Here is a 24521-nt window from a genome sequence, read left to right on the forward strand (position 1 = left end):
CATCATAAAACTCGGGGCGGTTTTCTGTCTTATGCCCGAGTTCACCACAATCTTCACAAATCGGGAATTTCACTCCAACTTTCCCGACTTCTTTCTTCTTAACCTTTCTGTACCCAGCCAGTTCACATTCTAACTCAGCAATTCTTTCAGAATCACTCGTGACTGACTTTACTGACCTGAAAGAAGTACCATGTCTTCGCCTTTCAGCTACTGCCTCTGCTTTAGAATCTTCACACAAAAACTCGAAAAAATCCCAATCATCCTCCTCAGATTGATTCAGCAGCTGACCATTACACGAGGCCTTCAGATGCTTTCGGTCCTCGTATGTCAACCCGTCTACAAAGCATTTCACCAAATCCCACAATTCAATCTGGTGGTGTGGGCATTTTCTGGTAATCTCCTTAAACTTGGTGAATGCTTCATGAAACAATTCGCCCGATAACTGTGATAAGTGGCGAATTTCCATTCGGGCCTCGCTCTTCTTCGACTGTGAATAGTACTCGTTTAGAAACATCTGCTACATCTCGGCCCGGTTCCCAATAATGTGCATCAGTAGCGACTTAAACCAGTACTTTACTTTATCTTTTAACGAAAACTGGAGTAACCGCAACCGAACCTCGTCCTGATCATATGTATCGTCACCAATTGACCCGCAAATAGCCGAAAAATTGGACAAATGAGAATACGGGTCCTCAGAAGCCATCCCGTGAAAATGAGATACGATGTTAATGTATGATGGCCGGGACTTAAAAGTCTGTTGTCCCGACACTCGTACCTATGGAACCAACGGGGATGCTCCATCTGAAATAACCGATCTGAACAGACTGTTAACACCCTGAACCGGGGCTACAACTTCCCCCCCCCCCCCGTATTTACCAAACCACCCCTGATCACCTGAATATTTCGAACCCTTTTTTCCCGATTAATTCTGTTTCGACCCATACCGTTTCTACCCTCATTTCTGTTGACCGCTTCATCCTGTCGCTGATTCACTGGCTCTTCCACCTCCTCATCCCAATTTTCTTTCTCCTTGTTTTCCATCTCAAAACCTTCATTCTCTGGCTCAACTACCTGATTCCTTCTAACTTGCCGGTTAACCTCGTTCTCAACTTCAAAACCTTGGTTCACGTCATTCTCTTCCCCATCTTCTTCATCTTCTGTCGGAATGTTGGGATGATCATCATCAAGATTAATCAGAACTCTGCGGTTAGGGGTGTTATGTGGGACTGATGGTTCAGCCTGATCAAGGTTTCGGTTTCAGTTTCGGGTTCTAGAAAAACGAGCTGAGTTATTCTGGTTGTTTTGGTGATTGAAATTTAGTGGTGGAGCATGTTATCTGGGTGAAATGTGTTTTTTTCTGGGAGTGGTTATGGATCTTGGTTCTGGTTTTCATTCTGGTTTTGGTTTTGGTTTTGATTTTGGTTCTGGTGTTAATCTTCCATTTCTAAGGTTCTGTTCTGAGCTCTGTTCTGCTGAGATAATCTCTCAATTTCGGGCTCGAAAACAAGTGGCGACTGTCTTCCCGAGTGTCGGGTATGCATAAACCTATTATCTGCACAAACAACACACCCCGCGTAAAATGGAAAAATAAAATTTAAACTAAAAACTAAAAATTTAAAACTAAAATAAACACAAAAATCAAATAACACGAAAAACACTAAGCGCGCTAACTCCCCGACAACGGTGCCATTTTGATGGTAGACTGTCGCTATCTAGTCAAAAACAATTAAAATTAGTTCCTAATCACCTAAGCAAGCTAGGGTAAGTAGGGTGTCGAGCCACGAGGAGTATGTGGTCAGTGTAACGTGCAACCAATTTATAATATTATGAAGTAATAAAGTGTAGTGTTGATCACACAAGCAATTAAGTTGGTTTTAATAATGATTAATCAATTTAACAAATTCAAAAAATTAACAAAAGCAAATCACACCCGGGGTTCAAGAATTCAAACAAACAGTAATCTCATGCAACCTAACAGATTAACTATTACTGATTAACACAGACTGATTAACGAACTAAACCTTAGGCATCAACAATCGCTAACACACGGCACTGGTTATTAAACAGTACCTACCAGTGTGACTCAACTAAGGGCAATTGTATACTTCTTTGTATTCAACTAATCAAAACAATCCTATGAGCAATTATTATAGCAACTGACAAACTAATCGTTCTGATCAACGTAAACCTAAACCGACTGAATGTACAGCAATACTAAACATCAATACTCATAGATTAATCATCAACAGTTATAAAGTATGTGCTCTTAATACATGAGAAAACTGAAAGTAATACAAACTTTACATCCCGGATATGATTCGAGAAGACTAGTCGAGCATCGTCATCGATAGATCTTCAATTATGATGATGAAGGCCATTAGGATTGATCAAGAGATGATTGGTAGCCCTGGAATTCACTTAAATCGCCTAACAGCTGCTGGAAGTTGTAATAATGATTTAGGGTTCGTAAAATAGAAGGTATAGGTCAAAACCCGTTTTTTATGTCCATCGCGATACATGATGGCCACATGCCCATCTCATCGCGTATCAGGACCTAAGAAAACCTCATATTTGGATTCCTCTCGTCGAGAAACCCAAAATTCATATATTATGGGTCCCGTAACTCATTTTCTAGCCCAGGATATGCTCGTTTTACTTCTTGGTCGTGTTTTGTCAACCTATCTTGTTCAGTTTTAGCATCGGCTTATGATTTCTCATCCATACTCTTCCCAAATCCTTCTAACACTTCTTAAGACTTCAAATCATGTTTCGGTCTTCCCGAGTTATCATACCATGCTCGTACAGGTCTCCCATTTAGCATCTTTAACGATCAATGACCTGAACTACAAAAGCACGTATGAAGTACCAAAGTTCTAACATTTCACTCAATGAAACTAGATAACTAATACATTAATATATACAACATACCCGATCATCACACACTCATATTATGAAGGTCTCCCTTAGTGCCTAAATGAGTATTTATAAGTGAGGGCTCTTTTTGTAAATTGCAATAGTATGAGGACCAATTGTGTAATATGTTAAGATAGTTTTGTAGTTCGCTAATCGAGTCTACTTAAAAGGTTAATGTCGTTAATGGAAGTATTGTTGAGTTGTGACCTAATTTTTAGTTTCCTTCTCTTTTTACTCTCTCTCTCTCGCTCTCTATCTATCTCTCTCTCTCTCTCAGATATGCCATTGATTCGCACGCGTCAGTTGGCATCACAGCTGCCGATTCTCGGCTTTCTGTATAAATTCAATTACATTCATTCAATATCCATTCATTTTTTGTTCTAAATTGTGAAATTAATCATTTTTCGATCAATTTATTTTCGAATCTATTCAAATTATCGCCGGAATTGATCATATTTAACTAGTATGATTTGGGAAAAATCCCTTATACTACAAGTTGTGCTTTACATCGGGCGTTTCTTTTTTATTTTGAAGGAATCCATTTGTAACCTATTGGTTTACTTCTATGGGCATTATGTCAATAGATCGGAAAACGCTTTTTTTTTGTCGAGCAAATTAAAGACATCTAACCATTTTGGCTAGTTATATATGTGTATATACTTTTACACACTTTTATGCGCGTGTAAACATTTGTGTGTGTAATCTTTTTCATTGATTGCATTTGTTGCTATAGTAGTTGCAAATAGTTTATCAACACGTGTTTTGTTTTGGTTACTTGTTGTACTATTTTGTACATAAATTGTAGAGATCTCGTTTACATTTAATATCGGTGTTCCTTTTGGAACTATGTATTCCTCTCTTGAGACATTTTCATTTCTTTTAAAATCGTATTAGTGTCTTATGAGACAGTTACCTCTTATGTGGTCTTATCATTATATTGTAGAAATGAATTAGTCTCTTGTAAGATTTGACCTCTTCCAGGATCTTATCAATAACATCTTCTGGATGTTTTGTGTGTAACCGATTCTAAAGTTTACAGCATCTGCATGTTTTGCAATTAACCACTTATGGGATTTATCAATAACATCTTGTGGATGTTTTGAACTTAATCAACTATGGGATTTATCAAAACATATTCTGATGTTTTGCATTTAACTATTTCTGGGGTTACACCAACTACATTATTCTACTCATTGGATCTTTGTGGGTATTATCTTGGAACCGATATGTCTTCCACGCTTTATGTGTTGTAACATCCTACCTTTTAATTATAATAAATAAATGAAATTTTGTTTGTTCAATAAAGTGTCATGTGTCGGTTTAGATAAATAAACTATAAGATGATGGGCTTGGACTTTAAAAGATGGAATAAGAAATGGAATGGGCCTTAGGTCCATGGGCTTAAAGGAGTATAAAAACCCCTTAAACCATTAAACCTTTCCATTTTTATCCATCTCTACACCATAGCCTACACCATCAAAAACACACACTAACACCATCCTATATCCCGACTCAAGATCTGAAGGCGAAAACCTGAGCTTGTTGGTGCTAGAACGTTGTAACGAACCGAACCTACATCAAGACCAGCTCATGTTCGTGAACCGACACTTTTAAGGTACGTTTATAATGGAAACGTGTTCATTTAAGTTCGGATTCGTTAAAGTAATCTTAGATCCGTCTTTCACTAATAAAAACGAATCAAACGCAATGATTCTCAACCAAATTCGTTAATGTTTGACATGTTAATCGTTAACCTAAGAACCGGGTATAAAAATGGACCTATCGCACCTTTAAAAACGGGCTGGTTAACGGATTAGTCGATTGGGGTTTGTAGGCGCTAGGATTACGAGTTCAATGGTACCAATTTCATGTTGTTTCGTTGAGAATCGGGGGTTTAATTTTAGATCTGGTATAGGTTGACTAATCTGTGTTCTTATTGATTTTGACTTTGACCCATGAGTCAAAGTCTGGATAAGCACTGTTGGTAATACGTTAAGATTGGTAATTCGTCACGCGCTCATAACGAATGGGACACATTCGTGTGACTTGATAACGAATGGACCTTTAATTCGTCATATGTTCATTCGTTAAGATAAGATAACGAATCAGGTGATTCGTTACTCACTAGTTCGCTATGTTCAGATAACGAACTAGGCTGTGTTCAGATGACGAATTAGGGTATGCTAAGATAATGAACCAGATAACTTATCAGGTGATTCGTTACTCGCCAATTCGTTACGATTAAGATACGAATCAAGTCACGTTCAGGTAACGAATCAGATGACGAATCAGGATAACGAATGAAGGAAGAAAACATAACGAATCAGAGGCAATTCGCTAAGTTCTAATAACGAATTAGACCACGAATCAGGCTACTTTTAGATAATGAATTAGTATTAGTTAGCTATAACGAATGAGTGGGAGAATAAAATAATAATTTAAAATCCTAATGGAAAATGTGTTAAGGCAGTTAATGAAAATAAAATTAGGCTTAACCCCAGCCAAGGGCTCTGCCCCTTGGACCCTGGTAGGGGCTGCCGCCCCTAGAACCCAGCTGCCAGGGGCGCTGCCCCCGGACCCCCGTTCGTGGAGGGTTATAATTAAACTAGAAATACGTTATGGAAAGTGATAGTAATTAATACGCGTAATTGTTATACAGCCAGTCGTGCACAACTAAAGAAAGGGATTACCATTAACAGTGAACATAACCGCATTCAGGTGAGTTTCTAGCCCCTTTCCTTGTTATGTTTTCAGGGCTGTATGCATACTCGATGTGATAGTTAATACACTTACCTTAAATGGTAAGTGTATTCCATGTATGATGTATGTGATAGATATTATGTTATGTATGTGAATGAAAGCTTATCGGTACGTGAACGATCTTCGGATATTGCATGTATTGACAAGGGAGGTATGTATACGAAAGATGAATATGTATGATATATATATGTACAACATATGAATAAGTATGAATGATTAAAGGAAGTACATGTGTGTTACGGGTATGTAAAGACAGTATGTACGAAGATGAAGAGGTAAGGGATCAGACGCTAATAATATCTGAGATAGAGAAGAAAGGGATCAAACCCTAATAATATCTGAGATAGAAAAGAAAGGGACCAGACCCTAATAATATCTGAGATAGACAAGAAAGGGATCAGACCCTAATAATATCTGAGATAGAAAAGGACAGAGGGATCAGACCCTAACAATATCTGAGATAAAATGAACAGTAATTATATAATATGAAAATATGTATGAATTATGTAATGAAAGTAAATTAGTAAGGTAATATTTATGTATCTTTGGATGCATGATTGAAGGTAAGTATATGTATTGTATGATGTATGATTAACTAGAACTCACTCAGCGTAGCTGACTTTTAGTATGCACGCAGGTGAGTAGAATGAGACAGCTGGCTTAAGCGGGGACACATAGCAGAAGAATAAGAGTCTGGCATCTGAAGACGCAAATTGTTTTATGTTTAATGTTTTAATATTGAAAGACAAAGAATGTTTTAAGACAAGTTATGGATTATTATTGTAATGTTATGAAAGTTTAATATTCCGCGTAACGTTTTATTTAATTCTGATGTTTAGAACTGTGTTTATGAGTAAATCCAACGTCCAATATAGGGCACCGGTAACGGGGTCTTACATGTGTATGGTAATATTTCTATGATTACTTCAATTCGAGCAGTTAAATTTGGGTATATGTGACTTTCTCGCTCTATTTGTTTTGTGAATGTATCTAATAACTCATTTGCTATTCGTGACTAACATATTCGCTCTTTTGGACTTCATATTCACATTGGCCACTTCAGGAATTAAAACTTGATAAATGCATTCTATGCTATTTATTGTCTTGCACGTTTTTCTTTATATCTAAATCCCCCAAAGGCCGGGTATAACTTTGTATCAAATTTGACATATAGCATGTTATGTTGTAAATAAGTCTCTATGTTGTAAATAAGTCTCATGTTATGTTTATAGATATTCAAAAATGACTCTGACTTAAAGCTAATGCAAGTACCAAGTCTTTTACATTGTCCCATTTTGGTGTGTAGTGGTGGTGATATTAGCAAATGGACCGCACAACCTAAAATTTTCAGGCGAGGTCGATACGGTTAGCTTTAGAGACTAGTTATATTGGTGGGGGATAGCAATTACTTGTAACCGTTTAATTAATAATTTATAAATCATCTTGTGTAAGAGGATGAGCTACCGGATGCTCAACATGTGTCCCGATAGACATAGTAGTAGTTAAAATCTTGGGATATGAATTCTCGCGAATTCTCATGTATGATTTGGCTAAAGATCAGACAATGCTACATTTTAGGTAGATGAAAAACTCATTTATGAGATTAGCATTACGCATGACCATAAGATATAAAAATGGTCCACATGTAGATTAGCAGGCCCATATATGAGGGTTTATCTGTGGAAGTTTCGATTTCGGGGGTGTTAACTGTTTATTTGCCAAGAGACTTACTACACGTATGATAAGTATTTTAGTAATGAGGCTTTAGATAACTTAGGTGATACCTATTGGCACTTTCGGTTATTCAACACATTATGATACTACTGAATGACCTATATGGTCATCTCATACTATGAAAGTATATTTGGCTTATAATATCTGGTTACTTGCCATATTTGATATTATATAATATATTTGATACAATATATTATAGTAGGTAAACCCTCTGTTTTCATATATGATCTTCTAGCCATATTAGTTATATGTCATTTGAAGATATTTAATTTCATTCTCAGTTACAATTTTAATGTGCTAACCGTTTATATGAAAATATTTGAAACTTAGTAAGTTTCTTAGTAAGTTTCTTTAATGTTTACTAGAACATAAGACATTATTTATTATAGCTTTAATATTCATAGGTAAGATGGTGATGCTCTTCTTGAGCGTTTGATATGCTACTAACACCTGAAATAGTACCAATGTCTTTACAGGAGACAAGTGATAAACATATTTATTATCTTTTAGGGTGATATCGGTCATATAACTATAATATATGTTTTCTTTCATCTTATAACATCTCCCCATCAATGTATACTCTATGTCATTCTAGATTAAACCGTTGATGACATTGTTTAGATGATGAGTTGTTTCCTCTTTAGTTCTTCGTGGACTTCGACGTCTAGAGTCAATGGGAGATAGAGATACCCTAAGATTCCAACATGATATTTCTATTGAATTCCATTTGAGAAACACTATTTTTTTTGTGAGTTTGATCTAACTGTTTTGTGCTATTGTGTTAAGATGCACAAGAGAAATCAAATTAAGCATATGTAATAAATCAATACCTTCAATGGATCCTTTAGTCATAGAGCAGGACGAGATAGTGAACAATAAGTCATCACTACCAGACGAATTTGTAACACCATTAAAGTAATCTTCATCCTGATGACTGCAAAACCCACAATCATCTCGCACTGCCCAATTCTGGATAATGTTTGAACACGATAAGGAGACTTGGATTAGAGAAAAGGTTTGGTTGGGTTGATACATGGTAGAGCAAAAGCGCTGATAACGTGTTCGAAAAAAAATGGAAGATAGAAATTGGTGTGTATTGCATCATGTTCGTGTTTACACTATATAGGCATATGAAGAAGATTAGAAGAAACATAAAACAATATCATTAATGGTATTTAACATCTAGCCAAAGTAATTGATTAGGAAGTTAAGTGTAGTAATGAATGGATGTTTTATAACAAAACAAATAGTTTTTCATTTAACACAACTATATATATGATCTAAGTAAGTTATAACTATTTACCAACTTGTTTTATGAGCAAACAAACAGTTTTTCATTTAACACAACTATATATATGATCTAAGTAAGTTATAACTATTTACCAACTTTTTTTTGAGCATTTAAAGATTTACAAAATTATTCTTGAGTAAACTATTACTTTAAAGTACATGGAATAGTTTTATAATAAATGAAATTTAACTTTTCAAGAACGTAGAGTTGTCAATTTCTGACATAGATCTATTAACACGATATGACATGACATGACACGACACGGCATGACACGACACAAGTTTTAACAGATTTATATTTGAGCTTAACATGTTTCGTGTCTTAAACATGTCGACACTTTTAAAACTTGTTTAAATTCTTGTCCTAACGTGTTAAAGAGTTGTTAACCTGTTAGTATCATGTATAGTTTTTTAATTTACATAAATAAATAAATATACACTTCGAAAGTCCTAAATCTAAAGTCATACTTACATATGGTGTTTGACTCATACCCGTCAGAACCAGATAATATATATTTAATGAATGTTATGATTTGCAACTATGGTTTTTTTGTTTCAAGAATGTTATGGATTTTGAAAATGTGAAGGAGCAACAAATGAATGTTACGATTTGTATCACATGGTAGACAGTCGGTCCAACTTCATCTCCATTTCATACAAACCATACACCAATTCTTCGAAAAATTTACAAAAATGGATGCTAGAACCAACCTGTACCACCCGAACCAACCATTCCTTCCTTTCGGTCAATACCATGGTTCGCAAAACCAACTGAACCAAATGAGCATAAACATGCGATGGTTCCTGAACACCGGAAACAAACCGAACCTAAGCTATACGTTTCCTTTTCCCAACCCGAACTAAAACATGTATGCCAACTTTCTCAGGCCCCAAAACCTCATGCCAGCGTTCGGGTCTAGCCAAGAGGAGCCGAAGCCGGTGACGGTGCCGGAGACTCAAACGACACGAGTCTCCGATTCAAGCCAAAAGACGACCCGTAAACATACAAAAAAACAGTCGGGGAGCCGATGGCAAAACGTGATCCATACAAGCAATGGATGGAGGAAGAGGAAGTAGCCCTCATAAAAGCTTGGATCGCAATTTCGGAGGATCCCGACGTTTAGAAGTTTTTTAATATTAAGTATTTATATAACTTTGTTTAGTGTTTATTAAAATTTTATATTAACTGTGGAAAATAATTTTAATTTGTAACTAACTTTCAAGTCGTCAGAATATTTTGGAGGAAAGTATTTGAAGGTTGGCCCGTGCTAACGGGTAAACCGGAAGAATATTGGGGTAAAGAAGTGGTTCAAGTCTTACCCGGAAGAATACCGAGGTAAAGAAGTGGTTCAAGCTTATTGGAAGGTCGTTAATTTCGAATGCCAAAAATTCTCCGGGATATACAACTGCTTGCATGATCGTGGTTGGCGTAGCGGGCAAAACGACGCCGACATCCAACCAAACACATTAAGCGACTTTCGAACTCAAGAGCAAACCGAAGGGAAGATCGGGAAAGCGTTTAAGCAATTAATTTGTTGGGAAAAACTCAAGGTTTGCCCGAAATGAAATGGGGCACCCACCGTTTCAGTCGCTCAACAAGCCGACACATCATCCCGAGCTTCAAAAAAGCCGAGGACATCATATTCGACAAATCCGAGCACACCAACACCACCCTCTGATGCTCGTAACTTCAACCTCGTTGACGAACATGATGCGGTTAATTTAGACGACGACAACGATGTACATGAGTTCGCTCAACCCCACAAGAGAACAAGAAAAAAGAATACGAAAAAAGAGGAGGGTTCGTCATCGTCACGATTCAATGTGGAGGCCAGCGTAGAAGTCGAACATCTAAACGAGTTTTTCGGTCGTTTCGAAACCCATACCGTGGAACTCACCGCTACCATGAAAGAAACGAACAAACACCACGAAAAGCTTGCCGATGTGTTGGAATTGCGGCAAATGATACGAATTCCTCAAAGCGGTCGGGTTACACGAAGAGGCCGCATTATTACAACAATGACGAGTTCAAAAAATGCACGAATATTATATATATTAGTTTTATGTTTTTTTTTTGTTTTTTTAACTTAATATATTTTTATTTAATTATTTAATTTAATGGGTTTTTACTTATTTAGTTTATTTATAAAAAGAAAATGATAATTAAAAAAATGGCGTGGTAATAAGGGGCTACAACACCATTACACCTCAAAAACGAAAAACTCAATATTTTCTGACTGTGCGCCACGTGTCGCAATCCAACCCATTTTGTAACCCCTTCACTACACACAGCCCTGCACTAGTCATTGTAGAACTCTTTTTATGTCAGACATGCTTAAACCATCTCCATCCGACACGAACTATAAAACCAGCACGTTTTGACCCCCAACATAAACAAAAGGAGAACTTCACTGGTATCAAAGAAAAACACTGGATGCAACATCCAAATATAAAAAAGTATTTAAGGTTCCAACCGTCACTAACAACAAAAGAGGCTAAACTCGTTCTCTAGCAGAAAAAGATTTTAAAACCCGAACAAACCAAGTTCACTGGCCTTTTCTTTCTCAAATGTCTCAAAGTACTGATATATGATGGTAACTGCCAGCAGTATTCCGGTACCCGACCCTATGGCTCCCATGAAATCAGCCAAAACCGTCAACGCACCAATGCACATTCCTCCAAACGCAGCCGCTGTTGGGATGTACCTGTTCAGTTCCTTCTGAAGGTTCGAGTCCCGATGCCCAGGCATCACCATTTGTTGCTCCTGCACATTTTCCAGCAAATTATTATTATTGTCATAATTCAAGTTGTGCATTAAAGCACACAAAGTTTGGAAAACCATATGATCTCAATAGTTTCCAGTTTAGACAGCAGGATATTGCCATATTGGTGGGACCCGTTAGTTTTCCGGGTTCTTATGGTTACCAAAAACTAAAAAAAATCATAATGTCGCTTTTAGCATTACCTTAAGTTGCTTGGCGACGTCTCTTGCAGAAGACCCGGAAACTTCGATCCAAGTTTTAGAGAAAAGCGCACATGCTGTTAGCATGAAGACCAGATAGAAGAGAGCATGGAAAGGATTGGCAGCCATGTCTGCCAGGCTGATATTAAAAGGCAAGATAATAAGTGAAATGAAAGCATTAATTCAACTACATGTGTTAATATTGGTATAACCAAGTCTAGATACAAGACCGTTTTGAATGAAAATGGAGGTGACAATTTAAACCCATTTACAAAAGAGAGAGCCCATTCAGTTATGTTTACCTATAACAAGTCAGACACGTAAAAATATATAACTTCTAGACAAAGGTTTCAGGTCAACCCATGATAACGTGTTCTGACCCATACCAAAACTACATGTCTTATCGAATTACCCAGCCAGCCAGCCTGCCCATTTGACACCTCTAAACAAGACATTCAAACTACAGGATACCATTACCTCGAAGGGGCGGTAACATAGTAAGCAAGACCGCCAACTGGGACTGAATGACCCGAGTATTCGGACTCCTTCCACTTTCCCAACAAATTAACCAAGAAATTCCCGCTGTACTTTCTGTGCAGCAACTGAAAGGAAAAAAAACACAAGCAGTTGGTATCAATAAAAGTAACAGAGCTAGTTAAATTATAATGGTAAAAGATATAAATTGGATACCTGAGAGATGAAGTAAAGGTTGGACACAAGTGCAGACTGCAGAATAATAGGCATGTTGGAAGTATAAAACAACTTAATGGGATAAGATCCTTGCTGACCACGAGCATTCTTAGATCTCACAGGCAAAACAACACGGAAGCCTTGGAAGTAGATGACAATGAGAAATATTAAGACAGTAGCAAGCAAATTAGTCACGTTAGGCAGATTCTGCCGATAAAAAGCTTCCCGTAGTGCTCTAACTTTATCCGTCCGAGTGATTAGAAGATGAAACAGAGCAATAACCGCACCCTCGAAGTCAGCACCACGCCCACTGTTAATTGTTGTAGGACTGAATGCTTTCCAGATAATGCTTTCACTGAATGATTAATTAAAAATATATAAGTTGGTGAATAACAGGAGTATGTGTAAACACAACTGAAGGATTACTGGCTTACCAGATATTGGTAGCTATGAACAATGAAATTCCAGAGCCTAAACCATATCCCTTTTGGAGAAGTTCATCCAAACATATGACGATAATCCCAGCAAAACATAACTGAACAATGATAAGAATAGCATTTCCGACACCAAGTTGACCAACACTGCCATACATTCCCGATAGTACATATGCAACAGCCTCACCGACAGCAATCAAGATACCCAATAGTTTCTGAGCACCATTCCTGAAAATCACAAATTTTAATATAATTTAATATAAAAATTGGTGCAAAAATAAAAAAAGACTACAAGAATGAAGATGCTTACAATAGTGCACGATCCTCACGAACATTATTGTCAACTTCAATGATTTTTGATCCAGCTAATAGCTGCATAACCAACCCAGAAGTCACAATGGGGGTAATACCAAGTTCCATGACGGTCCCACGGTTTGAGGCGAGAATAACACGCATCCAGTAGAACGGGTCTGCACCTGTTGTTGAGTGTATGCCATACAAAGGAAGCTGACTGCACACCAAGAAGATGAAGAGAGAGATGACAGTATATATAACCTTCTCTCTGAATGGAACCTTCCTATCTGCACTTTGCACTTCGGGTAAAAAAGAAAGAAATGGCCTGACCAGATGTAGCACTCTAAAACCACCTCCCATGATATCAAATCAGAACTGCAAAATGTAACAGGCAACAATCATTATAACATAGTGTAGCATAATTAGCCCAAGTTAAAAAGTTATAAACAAACAGGCCAAAAAAACGAATGTATCGAGACTAAAAGAACATGTTCACAAACATATAGAATCAGTAATTAAAGTTATAAACTAGACCAGGTACATTTAATAGAAAACAAGCAATTCACACAAATTTTCTCCCGTCTGAAGAGCGTTTGCTCACGGAATGTTGAAAATTAATCCAAACCTCATGTTTACTTAGGGATTCCTTAAAAGTAATGACTAAACTTTCTATTCTAAAACATGAGGTTTTATATAGCTTTCAATATTTGTGTGAGGAATAAAAAACAACAAAACAAACCACCACATGCAAACCAAATGAGACATAAAAAAACAACAACATATAAATCAATCAAATCGCCATCAGCTACCAATCCATAATCAATCAATACATCAAACGCATACAAAGTCCATAGATAATCAACTACACATCTGATCTCATCTTAACAATTTATTAGAGATCCAGATCGGATAACATGAGAGCTAATTTCATTGACGTAATCAATTTCGAAAAACGAAAACGCAATGATGAATACAATTAGAGCTGCTTACAGAGGTGAATTGACGGGGATCAAGTACGAACGAACCCTACCTAGGTATGTATGTATGTATTTATTGGTACGGAAGAAAGAGTTTAGATCTATGACGGAAGTGTCTTACGATTCAAATTGCATATCGACGAAACTACCCTTTATGTTTAATAATATCCATTCTATTCTATGTTACAAGATATTTTAACGCCTTTGGATCAACTCTCGTTATTTTTTATTTACTAGTGTGAGTAAGGTTGACCCGGATGATATCATAAATAATATATCTACATTTTATATATAATAGAGTTGATAATGATGGACTGTTTAAGTTTTATTGAAACTTTGAAGGGCCAAATATGTAAAGTAAAGATAAAATTTTTAATAAAGTAAATAATCAGTATACCAAAACCCACAGCCGCTCACATCCACCGTTGTTCACCATCACTGATGATAATAATCTTAGATCTGCCATTATTATAGCTTGCAATATCTTCTTTTTCTTCTATTTTGTCTTCAAAGATTTGGGCATCATCTACTGTCACTCTGATCGAAGATGACGATGATATGAACTGTGATATGGGCTTTGAGTTTTGATAGTTTTGATTTTTTTTTTAATTAAAAACTTTTAAAAATAGTTAAAAAAATGCTTTTGCCGGTTCACCCAGCGGTTCACCAGGTCCGGTCCGACCGTCATTCATCAAAACCGGTCGGGTTTTTTGAAAACGGGTTAATTACTGCAGTAACTATTGCAGCCCGAACCGATGTGCTTACCGGGTCCCGATACGACCGGTTGGTCCGGTCCTGGTTTCAAAACACCACCTCTAATCGTGTGGGTAGTTTGCCAAATAACAATTTGTGACAAAGGTTTGCCATATGGCAAACCCATTGGAGGTTTTTGAAAACGTAAACATCCATTAATATTTCAATGAAATTTTAATTTTAATTACATTTAATTGTTTATTTATTTTTAAATTTAAACAAAAAAAGTTTTAGGGTACTTACGGGTATGTGTTTTCAGTTATTTTATGGTTTGTGGGTACTTAAAGGTATAAATGAAATAACTGTGTATGATTAGTTGGTGGTGCATGGGTACTACCTATGAGTGCCCCCTCCCATCCTATGCATTTATCATACTATTATCATTATCATCTATATACCTATACTATATATAATATACCATTAATGTATAAATTAAAATGTTTTTATAAGTAATTTACAACATTTAATCCATTTCTAAGTAATTTATAACCTTTAATGCATGAGGTACAATATTAACGATAAATTAAGACGTTTTTTTAAGTAATTTACAATATTTAATGCATTTTTTAAGTAATTTATAACATTTAATGCATGAGGTATAAAAATGTGATTGTAAAACCATGTGTAGTCATAAAGTTCCACATCCAGGGGTTATGCGACACGTGACGCCCAGTCAGAGTTATGGTTTTGTACAAAAACAGGCTGTAGTCATAACTCTCCACATCCAGGGGTTATGCGCCACGTAGCGCCCAGTCACTTTTACAGTTTTTGATTTTTTTTTTTAATTTTTAATAAGAATAATCAAATAACAATAATATTTTATTAAATAAATATTACAAGAAAATAAAAAAAAAACTATTCGTCGTCGTCGTCTTCGCCCTCTTCGTCGTCTTCGTCCTCTTCGTCGTCATCCTCGTCGTCGTTTTCATAGTCTTCGCCATCGTCGGCGTTGTCTTCATCATCGTCTTCATTGTTACCCTCGTTTTGATCATCGTTTTCACTAGGCAGAGGCCGATACATCCAAAGATGTTGGACCAAATCTTCCTTTAGTGCGTTATGTATCTCTCTTGACCGCACGGAATCTGAGTTTTCGAGTCATTGCTCCATACTTGCCGGAGTCCGTGGTGGATCCGGGTCCGGTATGAAAGTTGGACATATTGCTCTTCCCTCGTCCTCGATGATCATGTTATGCATTATGATACACGCATACATAGCACATCTCATTCTTTCTAAAGACCACAGACGACAAGGATTTTTAACATAATGCCATCGTTGTTGAAGAACACCAAAACACCTCTCGATATCCTTTCTCGCAGACTCTTGCACTTTCTTAAAATACTGTCTTTTTTCATCCATCGGGTCTCTGAATGTTTTAACAATTATCGCGAACTCTGGATATATTCCATCACCCAGATAGTACCCATGATCGTAGAAGTTATCGTTAGCCCAAAACGAAGCGACGGGAACGGTCCCAGATATGTAACTCTCCATCACAGGAGACTGCTCTAAGACGGTTATGTCATTGTTGGAACCGGGAACACCAAAGAATGCCGACCAAATCCAAAGGTCGTATGAAGCGATCACTTGAAGGCTGACCGTTGGTCCCTTTTGGTCACCTCGTGTGAATTGACCTCACCATGCAGTTGGACAATTAGCCCATTCCCAATGCATGCAATCTACACTTCCTATCATTCCGGGGAAACCATGCACCCTTGTATGTGCCTCGTAAAGACGTTGTAGATCGTTAACGTTGGGCTCTCTCAGATAATGTGGTCCATATAGTTTAAATATTCCTATATTTTACAAAATTTTTATAAAATAAATGATCACAGTAAACAAGTGATAAACTATTTAAAAAAAAAACAAAACGTACCGTAACAAAAATACTCCAAGGTACCTGGGTTGTTTTTTCGGCCATCTTTAAATAATCGTCGTTGATGTCGGTCGTGTTTCCGTAGGTGAGCACGCGCACGGCTGACGTAACCTTCTGAATAGTCGTGAATCCTAGCGTCCCTCGAGCGTCAGGCTTTTGCTTAAAGTAATCAAACTCACGCTCCAAATCATTGGTGATGCACATAAATAAATTTTTAGACATCCGAAAACGGCGCCTAAAGGTCTTCGGGTTCTTGTATCTCGGCGTGTCGCAGAAGTAATCCGCCATCAACCGGTTGTTGGCTTCGGCACGATCTCGTTCGATATATGCTCTTGTTGAAACGGGGGGTGGAGAGCTAATCGCACCCGTAACGGAACTCATATACTGTGTCGCGAGCATAATCGCACTCATAACCGCCTGTTCCTCCTCCACGTCCTCGGCTTGTTGGTCGGGTCCGAAAAACTGTTTATATATAGATGGAGGATCCATATATAGTGAATTCGGTGTAAAGGAATTTTTATAGAGTTGAAAGAGAATTTTTATAAATTTGATAAGGTTTGATTGAGGATGAAATGGTTTAATATATAGGAAATAATTTTTTTTTTAATTATCCAACGGTCAAAAAAACAGTCAAATTTTGATTAACATGTCATTCTCAGCGTTTTGTATACAACGCACACAAAATGGAAATCAACATAACGCAGGGGGGGGTGTACCCCCCGCGTTTTGCTTCATAACGCTACGGGCAAAGCCACCACTACGGGTGGTCTAATGTGCATTTACAATTTCTTCAAAATAATTACAAATTTAATCCTCTAAAATTACAACATTGGTCCTTAGTCTTTTAAATATATATTATTTTATTTTCAATTTTAACCCAACTACCCCTACAATTTTTAAACGGTCATAACTTTTTCGTACGTTAATATTTTTTTTAAAACAAATGACATCATAAAAACGAGCATTTTATTATCTTTAATTTGAGTATCATATTGCTATAGTTTTCGAAGTAAAAAAATTTATGCAAAAGTGTTTGCGGTTTGCTTTTGATGGTTGTTTAAATTAAACCATGAGCCAACTTTACACGTTTTTTTTTGTCTTTGAAAACCGAAACTAAACTGTTTCTAATTAAAACCCAACTAAACTAAACCATCATCAACGATTAGGTTCCGATATAGTTCGTACTTCGATAAAAAAAATTGAATTTAAATTTTAAAATAAGAATTATTAATCTGCATATACATTCACTTCAAACTAAACATCAACTAATATGTTATTAAGAGAATCATACTATAAACAAAGATAACTTTGGTCAGATAAATAATAAACCTTATTAGAATAAATAGATACCGAAATCATAACAAGAACAAAGATTATAAAAAACCATATTGTAAATTTGGTTAAATTAAAGGTGTAATAGACGAGTTTGCTCGTATTAAATAAAACTTTAGTTAACTATATTATAACTATGTCTAATATATATTATATCTCATACTAAATAAGTAAATAATTAGCATTTCAATATGTACGGTCAGCTTCGGTTTCAACCGTGAAACCAAACTGGTGAATGGTCTCACAGTTTCAAACAATATAATGAACACCCAAAAATTTATTAAATGATTATCAAAGTATGTGTTTCCAGTTTCCTGCTGCATCACGCGAACACTCTTCTAGTTATCAATATTGATAAATATCTTAAGTCCTAACCAACAACTAATTGATTTAATTCGGCACACCACACCTGATTAGCCGTCTTATAAATTGCATTCTTTTTCCTTTCTTGTTTTGAATTTGTTTTGTTTAAAGCATTTTTTTAATTTAAGACACTTTGTGTATAACAAATCAATGTCGACATCGTCCGTCCATATGGGCATGTTTGTGGCTGGAACGCGTGGGTAGGATTATGTTTTTTTTTTCCTTTTTTTGGTTCCGTTTTTATATTGGATTCGTCACGGTTTTTTTTGTTATAATAATTTATGCTAATTTGTTGTATATGAGCTCGAATTTGTGTCAATTTGCGACCTGCGACCAACACATGAATTTTTGTTTTTTAATTGTTATCATTGTCGATACGGGCCAAATTCACGTATATATTTTTTACTGACCATACCATCAATCCGGAGCAATGCGTCAGGTGTGTTACCTAGTTTTACTTAAATTTGATTCGGTAGTGAGTGGTCTCATATCCATCAGAGCCAAACAAAAAACCTTTAAACAACGAAATGATAATTTCTTTGATTGTGACCCGTGATTTGTAATTGGGTGTGCTTCATTTGTAAGTGAAACGGATTTAGATTTTAGCCTTTTATATTAAACGGTCAGTTTTATTTTGTTCCAAATCGTTTGGGTTTTTATTATAGGGAGTCGAGAGATGTAGTTACAGTCTTAAAACTTATAGATTGGTACTAAAATGTTAATTTGTCTATTAGCCTCTTAATAATTAATATCTCATATTCTTTAAAATAACATTAAAAAAAGTTAAAAGTTATACCGTTTTCATTCAATTTTAGTAATAAAATTAATGATTTTAATTGGTTCTCATATTATTTTTGTTTTCTGCATTACAACACTACGTCCACTTGATCCATACACGTGTGCGCACACACACATACGCAATAGGATCTAACTGAAGCTTTGTATTTGACGAGAACTTACAACACTCATTTTTTTCCCTGAAAGGTTAATAAGAAAGAAAAGCATAATGACAATTTGTTATATATTTTCTCTCTCTATTTGTCAAGTAATCATCTATCGTCGTTGGCCTCTCTATTTGTCAAGTAATCATTTATCTTCCCTTCAAGTGCTTGAAGCCCGAACTCCTTGTCATATATACTTGATCGAGTCATGATCGGTTCCTTGACTCTGGTCCGGCCCATGAGCATATTCATTACTTGAGACATAGTAGGCTGAAGTGCCGGGGACTGATACAACTTTGTTAATCATTCTCACCGCCTCTTTTGCCAAAACTTCCCTTTTGTTTCATCACATCGGCCTTACAAACATTGAACAAGATAATAAGGCCTAGTGAGAAGGGTCAGATAGGAGTTATATGAAATTAATGTGTTTACCAAATCAAGAAGACAAAAGTAATCTTCATTAGGTTAGTATTTCATATTACTTTTTCCAACAACGATTTCCAGTGCAAGGACCCAAAATTGTATACATCTGCTTTGTAGGTTAAGTAGCCCCACAACGCATATTCCGGTGCCATGTAAGCCTTAGAGAGAAAAAATGTTGACAATATGGAAGCTAGATAATATTAGGAGTGTTCATGAATATCTGAAACCGATCAAAACATGAAGAAAGTTGGCCGGTTTGAGATCTAAAATGCGTGTATGGTGAAGTGCTCAGCTAGAAAAGAGATTTTGCCTAAAAGCGTAAAAAAATAAGTTATAATGATGCAGTTAAAAGTTAATAGTTTAAGGTGAACGCGGAAAATAGATTTCCTAGGGAATGTGGTGCCTCTTGATGGCTTTGCTTTTGTACACTTTTCAGTCATAATTTCCAGTGGATTTTAAATTGATGATTAAAAAATTCGGTTTAAACCACCAGCCAAACCTTTAAACCACCGAATCCAATCAGTATGGTTTGTTGTTTCCAAAGCGTAGTTAATGGTTTGGCTCAAACTTGTCATCAACACCGGCCAAACATATATGATGAAAAGAAAGGAAGAGAGTAATGTGTTAAATGGTTCCAATTTAGTAGTAATGTGGGTGCTGCGTTATTCATCAAGCTTGGCCAAACCAAAATCCAAGATCTTCGGAGTTAGGTCAGTGCCCAGGTGTACATTTGTAGCCTTGATATCTCTATGAACTATTTTTGACATCGATTACTCATAGAGGAACACCAACCCTTTTGCAATGCCAATTCAGATTCTTTGTCTTGTAGCCCAATTGATTAATTTTGTCCTCAGGTCTGCTTGATAAAACTGTTTATTTCATCGTGAATGAAAATAACTCAATATGCCCCATTAGTACCCAACAACTTGCATTGTGTAGTGGCCTTTAACAGGGTTTATTGATGCTACTTATTTAATGCATTTTACTTCAAACACGTAATATCAAAATTTACAACTTTACCGAATAGTGCATGCGCTAGAGAATTATTCTTCATGTACTCATAATTCATAAACCATAAGCAGATGGTTTCCTTCCACACAACACCGATGTAGTGGGTCTTTGGGAGTCAGATTTTCCTAGGAATAGGATAAGGAAGGCATGCTGTTATCTATGATCGCGAGCGTATGTGGGTCGTCTTTTGCCATTGGAGGTTTTATTTGTTGGTCGTTAAAATATAAGAACCAACATTTGCTTGGAACACTACACAAACTAATATTCGATAAGTCAACCTGCTTTCAAGATATATTTTATTCTTCTGTAAATTTCAAATGTAATTTTTTGAAGGCATTTTATTTCAAGTAAAAACTTATGACAAACATTTGATATGTGATGGCTTGGGACACTACACAACACACGACTTTAAAATAGGCTTTGAATTTTCGTATCAGAAGGCTTAATATTCCGTGTGTTTAGTACCCACCAAACCAAATTAACTTAACTGGTCTCGTTCTTTTTTTATATATCTAACATATTTAAATAAATAGGTTGATTGGTCAAACGATATAAAATTTGATTAAAACAGGGCCAGCGATGCAGCTTGTTACCCGTTTGCTTTCTGTATCAATGTAAACACTACTTTATATATATATATATATATATATATATTTACAAAAGAAATTTAAACATTACAAAATTATATTTGATAAGTTTCGTCACAAGCTGGTTTAACCCATTCATTACAACATGTAAACTTGTTTAACACGTACAAATTAATTACAACCCATTTACAATTTGTTAACTTTTGTGTTCGAGTAACATTATTTTTAATTATTCCTGAATTATAATCAATGCATTTGATACCAATAGACAATAGTTACACGAGTTGGTATTTTGTTTCTTAATAATTTAACCTCTCAACACAACATCATAAGCTTCTAGTGTAACATAGAAATTCCCAATTTTTAAAATCTTAATGTACTGTTTATTCAAAATGGCCTATTAGGTCAGTTGGTTAGAGCGTCGTGCTAATAACGCGAAGGTCGCAGGTCGGTTCGAGACCTGCATGGGCCAAATAAAACAATTTTTAAATTACACTTTTAGTTTCTCATGTTTTAGTAAATCACATTTCATCCTTCCACTCCCACAAACAAAAATACATAAACCCCCAAATATTATTTTGATTATTCTCCATCTGAGAATCTCCCCATTTAATTTACAATTTACGAAGCCACCCGAAATGGCGATTCACTCTTCCACACACCTCATCATTATCATCATCATCTTCCTTGTTATTCAAAGTCAAACAACGCCTTTGCACGGAGCAACTGGGCTGAAGAAGAACAAGATGCAGATCCAAGAGTGCGGTGACGTGGCGTCCAGATCGCAGTGTACGAGAAACACGGACTGCCGGTGGTGCCAGAGTGATGTTCTTGACGATAGCTGCTTCTCTAAATCTGAATCACTGCGTTTGCCTTCTCATATATTCGTTTGCTGATAATAATATTTCTTTCTTCTGTCTCTGTCTGTCTGTCTGTCTGGTTTTCTTTCATTTTCTGACCGACTAAATTTATTGCAAAGAATTTTTGTGTAATTTTTCTTACTAAGATTTGAACTCCGATTGATACCCATTTTGTTCATAATTACCCATAGGTCATAACTCATCTCCCGAGTTGTGTATAAGATTCATATGGGTGGAGCTTTCAATTTTGGTCTTTACATAATATGCGATTTCTTTGAAATGCTATCATTTGCTATAACAAGTTCCACAACTGTTATGAACAGAATCCATACCAGATTGTTGCAATGCGCTGAGTTCTGTCAAACTAAATTCCTTAATTCTTGTGAATAGATTTTATTATAATAGCCTAATAGACCACTCAACCTATTAGTTTACTAGAATATTTATTTATTTTTTATTTCTTAATCACCATATAGCCTATAATGAAATGCTTTGATATTGGATACAACGCTGAAGATGTATTGGAATGCGTTTTATGTTGTCTTCAACGAGGTCTATGACTTGTAAACTTAGATCATTGTACTTCATACAATTGGAATGTGAACTTTTGCAATGATTTAATGTAATTTGTTTAACCCGTTACTAGAGGTGGCAAATGAGTTGGGTTGGGTTGGGTCGAACGAGTCATGGGTTGAACTGGGTCAAAACGAGTTTGGGTTAGAATGAATTTGGGTCAGAACGGGTCAATTAAAAAAGGGTTGTTTTGGTTTGGGTCGGAATAGGTTAGGGTCAGACCGGGTTTTGAGTTTTTATTTTATTTTATTTTTGAACGAGAATAACGGTGGAAACATTTTAGTATTTTTAGATTTTTTGTTTTCTATTTATATTTTAAGTTATGATTTTTTTTATTATTTTTTCTAAATTTTTTTTGGGAGGTTTTCTATTATGATCAAAAACCATCAAAAAAAACGTTCAAAAATAATAATAAAAAATTATAACTCGAAATATAAATCATAAACAAAAAAAGTAAAAATAATAAAATGTTTCATACGTTGTCCTCGTTCCATTAAAAAAAACCACTGAGAATCGAACCGAAACCGAAAAATCGACGAAAATGAAACAAAAAGGCCAAAACCGAACCACATCAATCGAAATTCAAAAAAATCAATTAAAACGAAACTAAAAGGATTCGAACCGAACAAAAACAAAACTGAAAAAATGTACAAAAATGAGTCCGGAATCGACCAAAAAGAAACAAAAGAAACCAAAACCCAACTCGTCCCATGTGAAAACTCGTGTTGGCTTGAAACCTGAACCGAACCCGTTCCAATCTGAAACCCGTTTTGTGTCGAAACCTGTATTGTACGAAAACTCATTCCTATTCGAAACATGTCACATTTCCTTAGGACACTAACCCACGTTGACCCATTGTTTTAACTTGTCGACCCATTTTGACATGAAAATAAAAAGGATAGAATTTCAAATGACTCATTTTGACCTATTTAGTTAAAACCTTTTACCCAAACCAACCAATTTAATTTTTAAAACAACTCAAATTGACTCATTTGAAAGGGTTTTGGTCAAGATTGACACCCCTACCCGTTACTTCTATTCCAACCCATTTTTGGCGCCGATAATTATGGATTCGCTTTTGGATCTACGAAGACAGCTAGATCTATGAAAACACCAATGTAGATCAATAAACTTCTAAAATGTTTTTTATGTATATGAAGGTGTTTGGATTATCTTTTAGCTTCCAGCAATCAACCAACCACGCTTTTATACAAAAAACACAAACAATAATATAACGCTTTCAGTCGTTTTATTGTCTCTATGTTTGAAAATAGTCCATCTTATTCCTCTTTTACTTAGTCGATAATAAAGCACAAGTCCTAGTTCAAGTCCCGGATCTGTAATCAAACACCAACTAAACGAATAACTCTCGTTTATATTAATCAAAAAATATAACTCAAAAAACTGATTACAGCTCTCAAACCCTAACTCGGGTTGACTCTTGATAAACCCTAACTCGGTTACATTTCGTGCGTGTCTCTAGAAAAACCCTAACTCGGTTACACCTCACACCACACCTATCATTTCTAACCATGACATGTTTATATAGACTAACATAACTTGTTAGACAAGACATTACCAATTAAGAAATTACTTAACCACTATGACCTACTTGTCAATATTGGTCCCTCAAGTTCACCGACTTGTGACTTAGAGTCCGAAATTACTTCCAACACTAGTTTCAAACCTTGAATTGTGATCGCCTGCATGCCTCCTATAAACTCGTGCCTCCTAACCGTCAAAGTGCTTAA

At 35.9% G+C, this 24521-nt stretch overlaps 1 protein-coding gene and 1 non-coding gene across 2 annotated transcripts; one reads left to right on the forward strand and one right to left on the reverse strand.

Annotated features, from left to right (window-relative positions):
• Positions 1-11126: 11126 nt before the first annotated feature.
• LOC143606060 (uncharacterized) lies at positions 11127-13451 on the reverse strand. Its single transcript, XM_077081959.1, has 6 exons — positions 13094-13451; positions 12784-13011; positions 12350-12704; positions 12137-12261; positions 11663-11798; positions 11127-11461 (listed from the first exon to the last, which is right to left on the reverse strand). Exons 1-6 carry the CDS (start codon positions 13435-13437, stop codon positions 11222-11224), a joined length of 1428 nt encoding a protein of 475 aa, XP_076938074.1. The 5' UTR covers positions 13438-13451; the 3' UTR covers positions 11127-11221.
• An 8280-nt stretch (positions 13452-21731) lies between these two features.
• TRNAI-AAU (transfer RNA isoleucine (anticodon AAU)) lies at positions 21732-21809 on the forward strand. Its single transcript has one exon. It is a non-coding gene; the product is annotated as a tRNA-Ile (tRNA).
• The last annotated feature ends 2712 nt before the right edge of the window (positions 21810-24521 follow it).

The sequence above is a fragment of the Bidens hawaiensis genome, unplaced genomic scaffold (assembly GCF_021521415.1).
Source record: "Bidens hawaiensis isolate Kalapana, Puna unplaced genomic scaffold, B.hawaiensis_p1.1 tig00072889_1, whole genome shotgun sequence".
NCBI classification, from domain to species: Eukaryota; Viridiplantae; Streptophyta; class Magnoliopsida; order Asterales; family Asteraceae; genus Bidens; species Bidens hawaiensis.